Raw genomic sequence first — 14,111 nt, forward strand, 5'->3', positions numbered from 1 at the left:
GACTACTCTGTAGCTTCTGAATTACCAGTTTGGTGGACCCCAGGAATCTATATGATTAAGATTATTTTCGGGTGATTCAGTTTTCTATCTGGGTTTGGAAAATTACTGGATTATAAGACCCCTTTAAGGAAAATGCCTTGTGTGTGCTTTCTTTTTTAAATATATTTTTTTATTGATTTCAGAGAAGAATGGAGAGAGAGAGAGAGAGAGAGAGAGAGAGAGAGAGAGAGAGAGAGAGAGAGAGAGAGGGAGAGAAACATCAATGATGAGAGAAAATCATTGATCAGCTGCCTCCTGCAAGTCTCCTACTGGGGATAAAGCTCACAACTTGGGCATGTGCCATGACTAGGAATTGAACAATGACCTCCTGGTTCATAGGTCTACGCTTAACTACTGAGCCACGCTGGCTGGACAACCTTGTGCATTTTTAATTCAGCAAGGTACTTGACAAGTCATTTATGGTATCCCGCAGATAAAATATGTACTATAAATTGAGACAGGTATGTCTGGAACAAAATAAGGGCTTTAGATTCAAAACTATCTGAATTCTAACTCTGTTATTTACTATTAATTTGATTTACAAAAATTAACTTCTCAGTAGTATCTTAAAATAGAGTAATAATAAGCATTTTATAAATTGATTTTGAAGTTTCAATGAAATTTTTATGAAAAGAATTACTGTTGCACCATTTTTAGTTTTATTGGGCTGTTTTCTAAATTCTGTAGTTCTATGAATGCTATACTTAATGAGTGAAACTAGGGAGCATATACACATGCTGGTTGAATGTATGTGTATTCCCTATCGATTTTTAGCCTCAATGTGCTTTGATTTCCTGGTTTTAATATTATGTTTTAGTTCAGGAGTTACAATTGTTATTTTAAAGGCAGTAGGGGTGAAAATAATGCCTTTCATTTGCTACTGCTTTTGTGTGAGCTATAACCAATGCCTAATTTTTTTTCTAAATTGGACTTTTGAGATAAGATTTTATATTAATTGTACTATAAGTGATGGGGGAGAATTAACTGTGTGCTTATTTTATTTTATCACATGTTTATAGGAACTGTGTAATTTTCAAAATGGAAAACTGTGAAGAAAGAAAAAGATAGCAGTTGGAGTTAAAATTCCAGGAGGAACATTGTGCTTTTGAGACGTCAGCATTTAGAAACGATATGTTGATTTGGAAAGTCCTGGGAGTAAATTGCAAAATTCATTTTTTCCATTCACTCAATGGATTTTTTCATCGTTCCTTGGAGTGGATGAAGTTCAGCAATGGTGTGTGATGGGACCTGTGGCATGCCAGTGTTTTCCTAGCGATTGCATCTTGGATTAGTGTGCTGCTGTTTTGAAGATTCCATTTTGAAGGGCGAGAACCTAATGTGATGGATTTATCTTCAGAGATGAACAGACATGGGAAGAATCCGGTGAGCCACAAGCTAGAAGATCAGAAGAAGGTAATACAAAAGTACATTTCCTTTCACTTGCTCTTTTTTGTTTATGTTTGGCGAGAATTTTTTTAAATTGAAAATGAATATGTTTCAGGAGATAAAATAATATATCACTTCATGGGAGTAAATCCTGCCATATAGCCAAGTGTTACTAAGGGTCTGGATTTCATTAGCAGTTGGTTTTATTTATAGTAGTCCGAATGAATCTGTCCAATAGGTTGGCAAAGGATTCTGCTTTGCTCTCTTACTCTTGACTTCTTCTGGTGACCTGCTGGCCTGACCTCAGGTGAACAGTTTTCTGAGATCCAGGGAGAGGTGTTCTTCATGGCGCACCTTTGAGGTCATGGAGCAAGTTAGAGCGCTCCCAAAAGAGAACACCTGCTCTCCTGCCATTAGATGTCATGGTTGGCATTTGAAATTCTCCAGTGTCGTGTCCCTGGGGAACTTCAATGTAAGCCTTCTCATTTTTACAGCTGGCCTGGGAAGAGAGTCATGAGGCAGCTGTGATCTTTGATCTGACTCTTCAAGGGTGTTGTTGAAGGAATTAGTGGAAAATATCAAGAAAGGATTGTGCTAATATGTTTTTTAAAATGGGTTTAGAGAGCTTCTGAGTAAGAAGCTGGAATTGAATACTTATGGGTTGTACTTAAGCCTCATTTTTCTACCTTTTTAGAAACTCTTACCTGCTAAACTACAGCACTATTGTGAGAATCATCTAGAGAGCACTTATCAGAAGGGTCAGAGACGGTGCCAGGAGAGAAAGCCCTCTCATGATGAAATGCATCATCTTTCATTGACTCCATTAGTATAGGGAGGTGTGTGGGGACCCCATGGCTAAGGCACAAAGGCAAGATAGAATGAGATAATAGAAAGAAGATTTTTTTGTTAGACCTGGGCCTGAGTGGCCTGATTAAGGTTTATTTCTGCTCTGTGTTAGATAATATTTTAGTAGTTATAGTGTACTCCCAGAAATCAGCTAGCTCTTTCACAGTTCTGGAGGTGAATTTACAAGAGACCATACAGAGTCAATATCTTATTAATTTGTTCTGACATGATGACCAATGCCACTAGAATAGGGGCCAAGAGATCCCTTTGCACCAATTCAGGCAGAAATGATGGATTATTTATGTCCAATTGGGTTCAATCATTGGGTTTACCTATAAATAAACCTCAGAAAATACTAAGTACTATAAAACCCAAATGGCTGGAATCAATTTTCACATTAATGTGGACATATATTTCTATACAAATAAGTGTGTTACCAAGATTACTTGTGCTTCAAGTGGCCAGCATTTTTTTTCCCCCCTGCGGCACTAATGGTGTTAATCCAAAAGAGATGGTGAGATACATTTCCATTGAAAACCTGCTCTGTAGTTTCTTAATTACTGAGGAGCCATTTAATTATTTTTCTCTATCCACATTCTTAAACCATACTTAATTCTGATGGTAATTTGGCTATTGCATTGGGTGAAAGAAGAGGGAAGTTGGTAATAGGTAGTAAGCAATTAACATTACCAGTTCCAATTTTTGATAGAAATTCTACTTTTCTCACAGGGAAGAAAAGTACCTCTGTAGGTGCAATTTTTTTTCTGAATAAGAGATATTTTCTGCAAATATAGAGGGATTGCAAGCTGAAGAATGAGATGAATTGTAAAAGTCATTCTGAAAATTCCTTGTATGGAACTTTAAACAATGGTCTATGATGATGCTTACTTTCCCAGGCCAATTCACAAAGGACTGCTCAGCTCCTAAGAATAGCAATAGACTTTAGACATATTATGGAGAGCCAGGATTCTGTGGGAAAATTAAAAAAGACCAGCTTAGTATAATGGTACAAGAGGATCCTACTTTTCTGCGGCTTCCATGTAGTAGGTAGGGAGAGGGGTAGGAGTGGACATTAACAATGAGCAGTAGCAAGATGGAAAATGGGGTTGTAATGAATTCCTGGCCACCTAATTGATATCAGTATTCACGCTGAATAAACCTGAAACCCAGATGCTAATTGATCAGTTGATCAATACTTAAGATGCACATTTGTTAAGGGTCAGCAGGAACATCTAGTTTCAGTGACAGATTTGTGACTTTGTCTTATGGAGGAAAATGAAATATAGCATCATAACTCTTTGTAAGCTCTGGGCAGAGTCCTGCCACCACACAATTGCCAGTCAAGGTTATAAGATCATTCATGTAATTACTTTAATCGCTTGTAGTCTTTCATGATAAATTAATGTAACAGGCACAGTGTTGCACATCAGTGAAATAAATGACATTTATTCTACTTGAGACTGAATCCAGAGGTGAAGCATCATTGTGGTATTACTGAAAAATTTGTTCCCTCACTTCCCCCTCACACAGTGTTCATTTGATATATGGCAGATATTCCAAAAAAGGATGCATTGAATTGGCTTCAACATACCCTCCTATTTTGAACACTGCACAACTGACTGATTTCTTGTTCAGTCTACAATAGCTTGCTCGCTTTGTTCTTAATTTATACTGGGTGGATTTGTACTTAGGCTCTGCTTCTAAGTAGAAACTGTTCGGACATGTGAGGTTGTGAGTATGTGTTCTACTACAGTGAGTAGGTGAATGTCAGGGAAGAGGTCATTTATGGAGTGCTTACTATATACTAGCAGATGCCTGCTCCTTTCTCATTCTTCCCATTCATTAAGAAAGTATCTTCCTACAAAGATTTTAAAAAAAACCTGCTTTTACTCCTGTAAGAGAGATGTTTCTATAAAAATAATTTAGTTGCTCAATAATACACACACACACACACACACACACACACACATACACACACACACATGCACACACTCTCTAAAAAGAGAAATATATATATATATATATATATATATATATATATATATATATATATATATATATATATATTTATATATAGCATTTACTGGTAAAAGTATGTGTGACTTGTGTGACTTTTGTGGCTTTTTAAAAATAATGCCTTCTTACCTTACAAAATTGGAACAGAGGAAAACCTACCTGGAAATTAACAGGCATCATATCCACAAGTCCTATCTGAAGTGCTCTTCATTATGGATAAACCAGAGGTGTGGGTGTTCTAGAAGTTGAGTATTACCCCCAAGCCTCTCAAATCATCATGGATTAGCATAAGGCGAGGTGGGATTCATTTGCACTTTTGATTCCTGTGATTTTTATCAGCAGGACTTTCAGTTGCTTTTAGCCCTGATGGGTTACTCCTGTTCTTGGCATTCAGCTTCTGGGCTTGTCATAGCATCTCAGAGCTCCTGTATGCTTATAATATGTTTTATTTTTGAAAACTGACCTTTGATCCTTGTTTTCTCATTGATGCCAGGGAGGTTGGTATATTACTTTCCACTAATTTTATTGCTTTGAAGGATTATTTCTGCAAAAGCCCTCAGGACAGTGAAAGCTCAATAGGCACAAATGTCACTATGATATAATTAATTGTGACCTTGAACGGAAAAGCAGAGCTCAGTAGACTTTGCTGTCAGTCTAATTGCAGGGAGTTTGCAGTTCAGACAGCCTTGGGGCACTGCTTTATTGCTCCACAAATATTCTGTGTATTAAACCAAAGCATTTGTCATAGTCAACAATTTATTAGTACCACTAAGAGGACAGCGGGATACACATTTTGAAATTATGGCAGTAATTATGCAATAAATATTTGGTGACCTGTTAGAATTATTTTGTTTCTGTGGTATTTAACCAGTAAGGGTGAACATCATTATTGCATACATAGAAATATTTACTTTTATGGAAAGGTCTAAAATTAATGCCATATTTGTTTTGTTTTGTTACTTTCTAAAATCATGTCTTTTATAATGTTAGTCAGCATTATTTTCACACTGCCAAGCAAAAAGCTCAAGATGAGTTTCAACATATTATGTTTGTCTTTCTAAGAGAATGATAGTTATTTCAGTAATGACACACTCTAGGTACAGTGAAGAAGACAGTTTGAAATGTGGAAAGTCATGTAAAAATGAGATAAATGATTGTATTAATAGAAAAGAGGATGATGATCTGAAGAAAGATTATTATTTTAAGGGTGGCCCTGTGGTATGGCAGACTTAAAGTCAACTTTAAGCAGAAGGTTGGATAAAGAAATAGCTATAAATAACAGTGAGTTTTTCATCAGTATCTATTCACACAGAATTTTGTTCTTATTTTTTTTCAGTTGACCCCTAACAGTAGTATGGTGCAGGTACATCTATACATATACCTGTGTTGGGCCATTTTCTTTTTTGTTTGTTTTATTTTTACTTAGTAAAAGCAATTTATCAATTTAAAGGTGGCAAAATTCTTATTTTACTATTTTTTAATATCCTGGTTCTTTTCATTTAAACTACATGTGTTGATTTTCTTGCAGTGCTGGTACAAAAGTATCATGTAAGAGTCAAGAAGTATAGTGGGATCATTCTCACAGGTGTTGAGAATTACTTGAAATTGTTTATATTGGAAACTGATTAAAGATCTGTCTTCTTAAGAGAAAATATGAAGATAAATCATGAAAATGGAGAAGGCTTAGGATCGATTCAGCCCTTTCATTCTTTGATCCTCTTGAAGGATGGCCTCATTAAATGATACTTTATTTTTATAAATCTGTCTGACTCTTTATTGTTTGTGTGTATGAGATATATTAAAAGGACCATGAGGGGAGATGAAGTTTCTGAAGCAAAACCACATAATTTATTAATTATCCGATCCTGAAGTATGACAGCTAAGAGGAATGAGTTGTCTGGGGTTTCAACAAAATTGGTTAGTCTTCCATTACTGATTACCCAAACTTTTAATTTCAGAAATACATTGAGCAGCCATTCTGCAATGCTATTATACAAATCTGGAATGCATGTTCAAACACAAATATGAATGTCAAGTTCACAAAGAAGCTGGTACTGGAGTTGTGATATACTGTGATGCCAGTTGAGACCACCCCTAATTTCTCCCTGTGTCCGGTCCTTTTTCATAAAAGGATGCTGCAAACAGCTGTCTCAGGGCCATATTACCTGGAATTCTCTAAGGTTAAATTAGATTAAGTGTGCTCTTTTTCTGCTCAGAAGTGATTCTGGAAACTTCTCTCTCAGATCTGAATTTAGATAGGTGGGTCTCAAACAGACTTCTGAACGTTTGTATGGCCATTTGCCTTTCTGCTCCTGGCATAATCATTTTTGCTGTTAACACGTTTGGGAGAACAGAAAGAACTAGAAATAGACACTTGAGTACATGTACCATGCTTCATGTTCCCACTCCTTTGTTCTAAACTAGACCGTATTCTTTCTCATGATTGGTGGATTTAAGATGTCAACAGATATAAATGACCACGTAATCTTCATATATATATATAAATAGGGCGAAGATACATGATACTTCAGTTATGTTTTGAACATTTGAAGGCAGGATATTTAAATTGTTATTATGTTATTTATGTTATTAATTTTCATTCATTATGGTGTCAGTGATAATAATGATTACTACCATTAGGGTTGAGTGGTTGAATAAGTTTTAATCCCTGTCTTTAATATTTTCCTCTGTCCTGGTATTAACATATGTGTTCTTCTGGATTTTATAATTTCATAAAAGAATTACTGAGAATAATTTTTTTCTTCAAAATTATGAAAACTGTATACATACGCAATGCAGAAAATTTGGGATACACTAATGTACTGGTCTGCTCTATGCATACATCATTTGATTTTTATATATTTATATCTAATACATATATATATGTATATTTATATCTAATATACATAGATATTTTTAAAGCCAATATTGTATTTTTTTGTGGCCTGTTTTGAATGGCAATCATATCATTGTCAATTCCTCTTTAAAATTGTGTTTCAAAAGGGGATGGGACTTTTCTCCATTTGACTATATATAAAAATATAATTTCAACATAGCACCATCATTTTAAACAATGCTTCAACCACGTCCTGTTGCCTCTCTTGAGGCTCCAGGTGACCATAACCATCTGGACTGAGATTCCACAGCACTTACTCTGAGGCAGCCACGTGAGTGAACCTGGGAACACATGCGAAGGCACCCCTAGAGAGTGCTTAATGTCAGCACCAGGAGAACAGGCCTCTGCTTTTCTATTTTTCCCAAGGGCCAAACATCGGAGAATGATCACAGTCAGCGTAGGAGTTGGCACTGGCCTGGAGTGGGGAGCAGGATCAGGTGTGTAAGCGGAGAAAGAGTCAGAGACGAGTTGGGCCTGGCCGGCATGCCTGACTTCTTCCCGTGCAGAGCAGGCTGCCTGCTGGAGAGCACAGCCACCTGGTGTAATAGCAGGGAGACAGGGTGGACAGGATGTTTGTATCTTCCTTACCTAGGGACTGAGCAAACGTCCCCAAGACTGATGATACGTGATGAATACGCAATCATGAGGACAGAGTTACGTGAAACTAAGCTGATTTAATGATATATTCTGAAAACAGTGAATGTAATAAATGTCAGTTTTATGTTGTAAACTTAGAAATTTTGAATGAGAAATAAGCAGAAAACCATTGATATCTTTGCTCTTCAAAGTGTCATGCTGTGAGGAGCAGCAGCATCATTCTTTTAAAAATATATATATTTTACTGATTTTATTTATTTATTTATTTATTTATTTATTTATTTATTTATTTATTTATTTATTTTACAGAGAGGAAGGGAGAGGAGAGGGATAGAGAGCTAGAAATAGAAACATGGATGAGAGAGAAACATTGACCAGCTGCCTCCTGCACACCCACTTCTGGGGATGTGCCTGCAACCAATGTACATGCCCCTGACCGGAATCAAACCTGGGACCTTTCAGTCCGCAGACCTACGCTCTATCCACTGAGCCAAACCGGTTTCAGAAAGCATCATTAACTGGGAGCATAAAAATCATGCAGAGGCTCTGGCCCCCCACCAAACCTGCTGAGTCGGAATGTGCATTTTAAAAGGATCCCCTGGTGGCTGTGCAGCAGTCCTTAGAAGCACTGCCCAGGAGACCTGTGTCTGGGAGCACTTCCTGGGGAGGGAACTTAGTTACCCTTGTTGCAGAACAATGCCCTTTGTTTTCCATCTTCACGTTTCTGTGTCCCTTCCAGACGCCCTTCCACTTATTTCCAGGGATCAACAACCAAACAAATTACTTGCACTTGAATCATTGTTTCAGGGTCTACTCTAGGGAAATCTAAACTAAGACATTCTGTAGCTATAATTCCGGAATCCACACAGGGTATTTGTTCCAAACAGCTAGTGTTGGATTCTATGTTAAAACAGCTCTTTGGAATTAAAATTTTCAAGAGTCCATCTATCCTTTGCAAGTATTCCTATTTTATTGTTGGATATCCTAAGTACATACCAAGACACAGCATGACTGACCCTGCCTTATAAACATTCAGCAGACAGGTGACTCACTCCTGGGACAGCTGCTGCCACCACCCATGCCACCCATTGTTGATGACCTCTACAGCTGAAATCATCCCAAGCAGTTGCTGAAGGAGCAACTTCTTTTCATCTCTTGTGTTCACCCCATTCACTAACTGTGAACAAAATGCAATGATGATATCTTTGGTGTTTGGGAGTTGAGGTGGGTTTTATGTGAAATCCTCATATTCATGTCTCATTTTCTCTAGGGTTCCTGCAGAGGAGCTATATATACACAAAACAATGAGTAAATGGGAACAAAGGACTAGCCTTATGAAAGGAGGTTTTATATAAATCTCCCAAACTCTCCTAAAATAGATCATCTCAGAGGCACTGTGCACAGTGCCTTGGGTCCAGAAGTCAAAAATGGGTTTTCTTGTTTCTCCAAGTAGAATCACTGCTCCATTGAACAGAACTGAAAATACTAATCAAATTAGTTGTGTGGATGAAGATGGACAGAGAAAGCCTGCCCAAAGAGGAGGACTCTGCTGGGTGGGCTTATCACAAATTAGCCTTATGGGGGAGGGAGGGGGAGGGAATGGCGATGCCCACACTGTAGCAGAAAGAAACACTGCCCAGTAATAAAACATGGCCATGATTTTACTCATCACCTGACCAATCAGGCTACTAAAATCTTTGGGAAGAGTTAATAAATCAGTAACGTAGTAAAGAGCTAATAGCAAAAGATTTAGAATAAGGCTGCCTAAGTTTGATTTTTGGCTCAGGGACTGTGTCAAATACTCAACTTGTCTTCTCCTACTTTTCTCGTTTGTGTTATTTCATCAAATGTGAGTATTGAGAGCAATTATATATATAAAGCATCTGGAATAAGGCTTGTGCCTAGGAAACATGCAATAACTGATAGCTATTGGGGGTGTTCTCTCCTGGGGGTAGGGGGAGAAGGGGCAGGGCCCAAATGGGAGCTGAAGGGGCAGAAGTGTTATTGTTACTCTCCTCATGACTTCCTGTGAGGCCCCGGAAGTGCTGGTGCTGAATGACTTACAGGTTAGCTCCAACACACACACACACACACACACACACACACACACACACACACACTCACACACACACTCACACACACTCACTCGCACGTACCCACGCAAAAGCATGTGCACAGGCATGCAAGAAAATAGGGAAAAAGAACCATCCAACCAATCCTGGATTATCCACCCAAGCCCCAGGGCAGAATTTCCCTGTTGTCTGTCTGACATTCTCTCCTGATTTATGTTGGACTTGGTGATAATGGTTCATCTGAGACCAAGGCCCAGCTTGCCTGTTTCCTGCAGTCATGGGATAGTTGGTGCTCAGAATATTTTATCTTAACATATCGCTATCAAGTCAACCATAGGGCATTAATTCAAACTTAGAGCAAGTTAGAAAAGTTTGGGAGTTCAAAGACCTTATTTCCCTTAGGATAACAAATTTGCTCACCCAAAATATTTTCTGGCCATGACATGTTGACAAGTACAACGTTGTCCTTAATTTATGGCACACTTTAAATAAAAGTTTACTTTCTAAATCCTAAGTATTAGTATGAATTATGTTTCTGTCTTCAAGAGGAATAAAGGAACATTGAACATGGGGGAAAATTCTAAACGCATTAACCGAAGCATGCCTTGTCTTTATTATTTCCACAGTGAGATTGAGAAGGTAAAAATTATGAGTAAAGATGTATCATAAATCATATATAGGGAAATGTTAATTATAGTGTCTAGTGGTAGGTATATGTTGACTGTGAAATTCCTTCGACATTTCTGCATGCTTGAAAATATGCATAAAACAACATGAGGGAATACCTTTAAAAGATGGGATGCTTACTTTGAAGGTATTTGCAGTCTAGTAGTGTATCTGTAGGTTTTCTGCCTATGTCTCTGAGCTTGAGCCTTCTCAATGCAACTTTGAGGATTTTAGTGGAATTAAGGGGGACTGATTCAGGATTGCTAATAGCTTCACAAAGTAAGCAGTTTTTTCAGCGGGCTCAGGATCCTAAGCGGCCTTTCTTACATAGGAAGTACACAGTTTTCAATAACTATCCTAAAAATAAATTTTAATGCTATATTCCATATGTATTCATTTTCCCTTGACTTAAAAAATAATTTTTATATTTTCAGTCATTTGTATGTTTTATAGAAGAGCATGATCACTGTGCTCAGATTTGAACATAGAGATGTCAATGGCAAGCATTTATGCAATAAAAAAATAAGTACCTTTTATCAGTTTTTGAATAATTATTCATAAACAGTTTTTTCATATTTCATAGAATAAACTGTCCTTTAAAAATACTTCCTGGGATGTATTACTCTGGACAGTGTAACTGGTTTAAAAGTTTTTAAAATGTGTGGTATTATATTGCTTGTTAAGAAGCAATTTTTGGTGAATGTTTTTGCCCAAAGGATATGCTTCTTGGCTAGGATTGTCCTACAGTATATTCTATGCTTGCTATTTTCCAGTTAGCTAATTAATTTTCCATAAATCTGTGTTTCAGAGCTAGATATGGAGGTTAGTAGATTCAGATTAGTAATAATCATCTTAAGGTAGCATACATTGTATTTAGCATAATATACATTTAAAATATATTTTCATTGATTCCAGAAAGGAAGGGAGAGATAGAAGCATCAATGATGAGAAAGAATCATTGATTGGCTGTCTTTGCATGCCTCTCACTAGGGATCAAGCCCACAACCCAAGCATGTGTTCTTGACCGGAATTAAACCTGGAACCCTTCAGTCCACAGGCCAAAGCTCTATCCATTGAGCCAACCCAGCTCTGGGTAGCATAATATTTTGTTTGAAGATAGGTCTAGTAATAAATAATGTCGTTTTCTAATACTTTTTAAAATCGAATTTATTTAAACAATACAACAAAATTTAATCAACAATATAGTTGCCGTTGTTTTCTACTACTTGTGCCCAATGCTCAGGAAGCATTTTAATCCCTCTGTTGTAAAATTCTTGTGATTTTGATGCAAAAAATTTGGTCAATGCATTTTTGAGGCATTCTTCATTATTAAATTTTTTTCCAAGAAGAAAGTTTTGCAAAGAATGAAACAAATGGTAATCGGAAGGGGCAATATCAGGAGAATATGCAGGTTGAGGGAGAACTTCCCATTCCAACTGGCGCAGTTTTTCAGCAGTGATTCTTGCAGTATGTGGTCGTGCGTTATCATGGTGAAGAATTACGCCCTTCCGATTAATCAGCGCGGGTTCTTTTTCTCTTAAAGCTTGGGCTAACCTTTCCAATTGGGCACTATACACTGCACTTGTAATGGTTTGGTTAGATGGTAAAAGTTCATAATGAAGAATTCCTTTAAAATTCCACCAAACACACAACATCACTTTTTTTGCATGCAAGTCAGGTTTTGGCGTGGGCTGCGGAGCCTCATTTTTGTCCAACCATTGAGGCCGCCTTTTCAAATTAACATACAGCACCCATTCTTCATCTCCGGTAACAATTTGCTCTAAAAATGGCAAACGGTTTTGACGAGAGAGGAGCGAACTGCAAATTGTGACTCTTTGATTACGGTTGTTGTTGGTCAACTCATGAGGAACCCATTTTCCAAACTTTTGGACTTTGCCAAGTGCACGCAATTGATTGGAAATTGTTTTCTGTGAACAATTTAAAGTTGTCGCAAGCTCTTATTGGGTAATTTGAGGATTTTGCACCAAAAGAGCTTAAAGAGCTTCTTGATCAAAATTGGACACACGGCCTCGACCACTCTTGTCATCTAACGAAAAATTTCCCTCGCGAAATTTCTCAAACCAACGCTGGCATTTTCTGGTGCTAACTGCATCTTGACCAAGAGCACTACAGATGTTTTTTGCAGCCTCACTTGCTTTTCTTCCTAATTGGAACTCGTAAAGCATGCAGTGCCGAATATGCTCTTCATCCGCCATCTTCTTAGCCCTAGTTTTTGCAACAAAAACCAAACCAAACACACACTTTTTCAAGCAAAACTTGTTAATTGCACTTCACATGTTCTGTAGATACCACGTGTTTGAAGGTTATGTCAATACAAGTCAACGCCAAGCAAGATTTTAAACGAATGTTAAAAAACGACATCAATTATTACTAGACCCGATAGAAATGATCAATTTAAAAATGGAACAAAGATTTAAATGATACAATATTTTGACTGAATTCAGTGTATATTTGTGCATTTATGGAGAACCTACCAGTGCTCTCTGGTGGGTAACAGAAATACATTTTACTGTATTAACTGCATTACTAATGAGTTTATCCATATATATATCCATCACCTCCCCCTTGCATGACAAAGCGGGGTAGGCCCCTATTCATATTTGAATAGCAACCTGTGGTTTACAAAGCACTTTTTCTTGCATCTCTGTCTACCTCATAACTCTGTGGACCTGTAGATTATTCTTTATGTCTAGTCTAGTTACAGGCTTCCCAAAGGTTAGAGAATTCACCAGATAGCATATTTTTATTTTGCTTGGTGGTTTGTAGTTTTATATTATATCTTTATCTACCTATCTTTAGCATGTTTTCTCTGTGTATGGAAATCACATATCACATTATTTCTTTCTAAAAAACATCTAATTTATTAATGCTTTGCTAAGAATCTGTTTGAAGGATATGCATGTACAACAGCTTTTCTAGTTTTTCTATAAAACTTTTATTCTAGATGAGTCTGAATATGATATACTTCCTGTAAGAAAAAAAAAAAAAATTTTAAGAGCATCTCCCAACATGAATTTGAAAAGATGTGAAAAATGAGCAGATTTGAGAAACTGCTGTTTTTTGTTGGCATTCAACCTGGTTTGGTCACATTTAAAATATCACATTTGGGAACTTAGGTTCCAAGTTCTCTGTCTTATCTTGTTAAAGATGATTGATTTTAGTAAATCGTATTAGGAAGCTTAATTTAACTGTTAGGGGCATATGTTGTAAGGAACACAGGTCACGTGCAAGTTTGGTAGACTATACAGAGGAAATGGTCAATCCACAGAGGTAGGGCCACACTCCATCTCAGCTTCTCAGTTTTGCTAGCCCATCAGCTACCAGATGAGGCATGAAGCTTGGCTACCTGGTCTCCTGGTTGTGCCAGTGACACATGTGAGTACATGCAGGTATGTGAGCCTCATGCACTTCTGTGGTGAGGCAGGATGTCCTATTGGACCACATTCACATTCAGAATTTGCTCACATTGTGGATGTAAGTGAGAAGTAGGCCTGACCCAGAGGTAAGATCACTAGGCATATCCACATATTTAAAGGGATGCTAAAAAATAAAGTGAATGTGTGTTCATCTTT

The 14,111-nt window shown here is 37.3% G+C and overlaps 1 protein-coding gene across 1 annotated transcript in view; it reads left to right on the forward strand.

Moving 5' to 3' along the window:
* Window positions 1-1,053: 1,053 nt before the first annotated feature.
* NAV3 (neuron navigator 3) overlaps window positions 1,054-14,111 on the forward strand; it is a 558,961-nt gene continuing 545,903 nt past the window's right edge. Inside the window, exon 1 of the mRNA XM_045588279.1 lies at window positions 1,054-1,452. Within this exon, the coding sequence (XP_045444235.1) occupies window positions 1,381-1,452 (72 nt within the window). The 5' untranslated portion in view covers window positions 1,054-1,380. The remainder of the gene's footprint in view (window positions 1,453-14,111) is intronic.

This window comes from Pipistrellus kuhlii, unplaced genomic scaffold, assembly GCF_014108245.1.
Source record: "Pipistrellus kuhlii isolate mPipKuh1 unplaced genomic scaffold, mPipKuh1.p scaffold_m20_p_3, whole genome shotgun sequence".
In the NCBI taxonomy this organism is placed as follows: Eukaryota; Metazoa; Chordata; class Mammalia; order Chiroptera; family Vespertilionidae; genus Pipistrellus; species Pipistrellus kuhlii.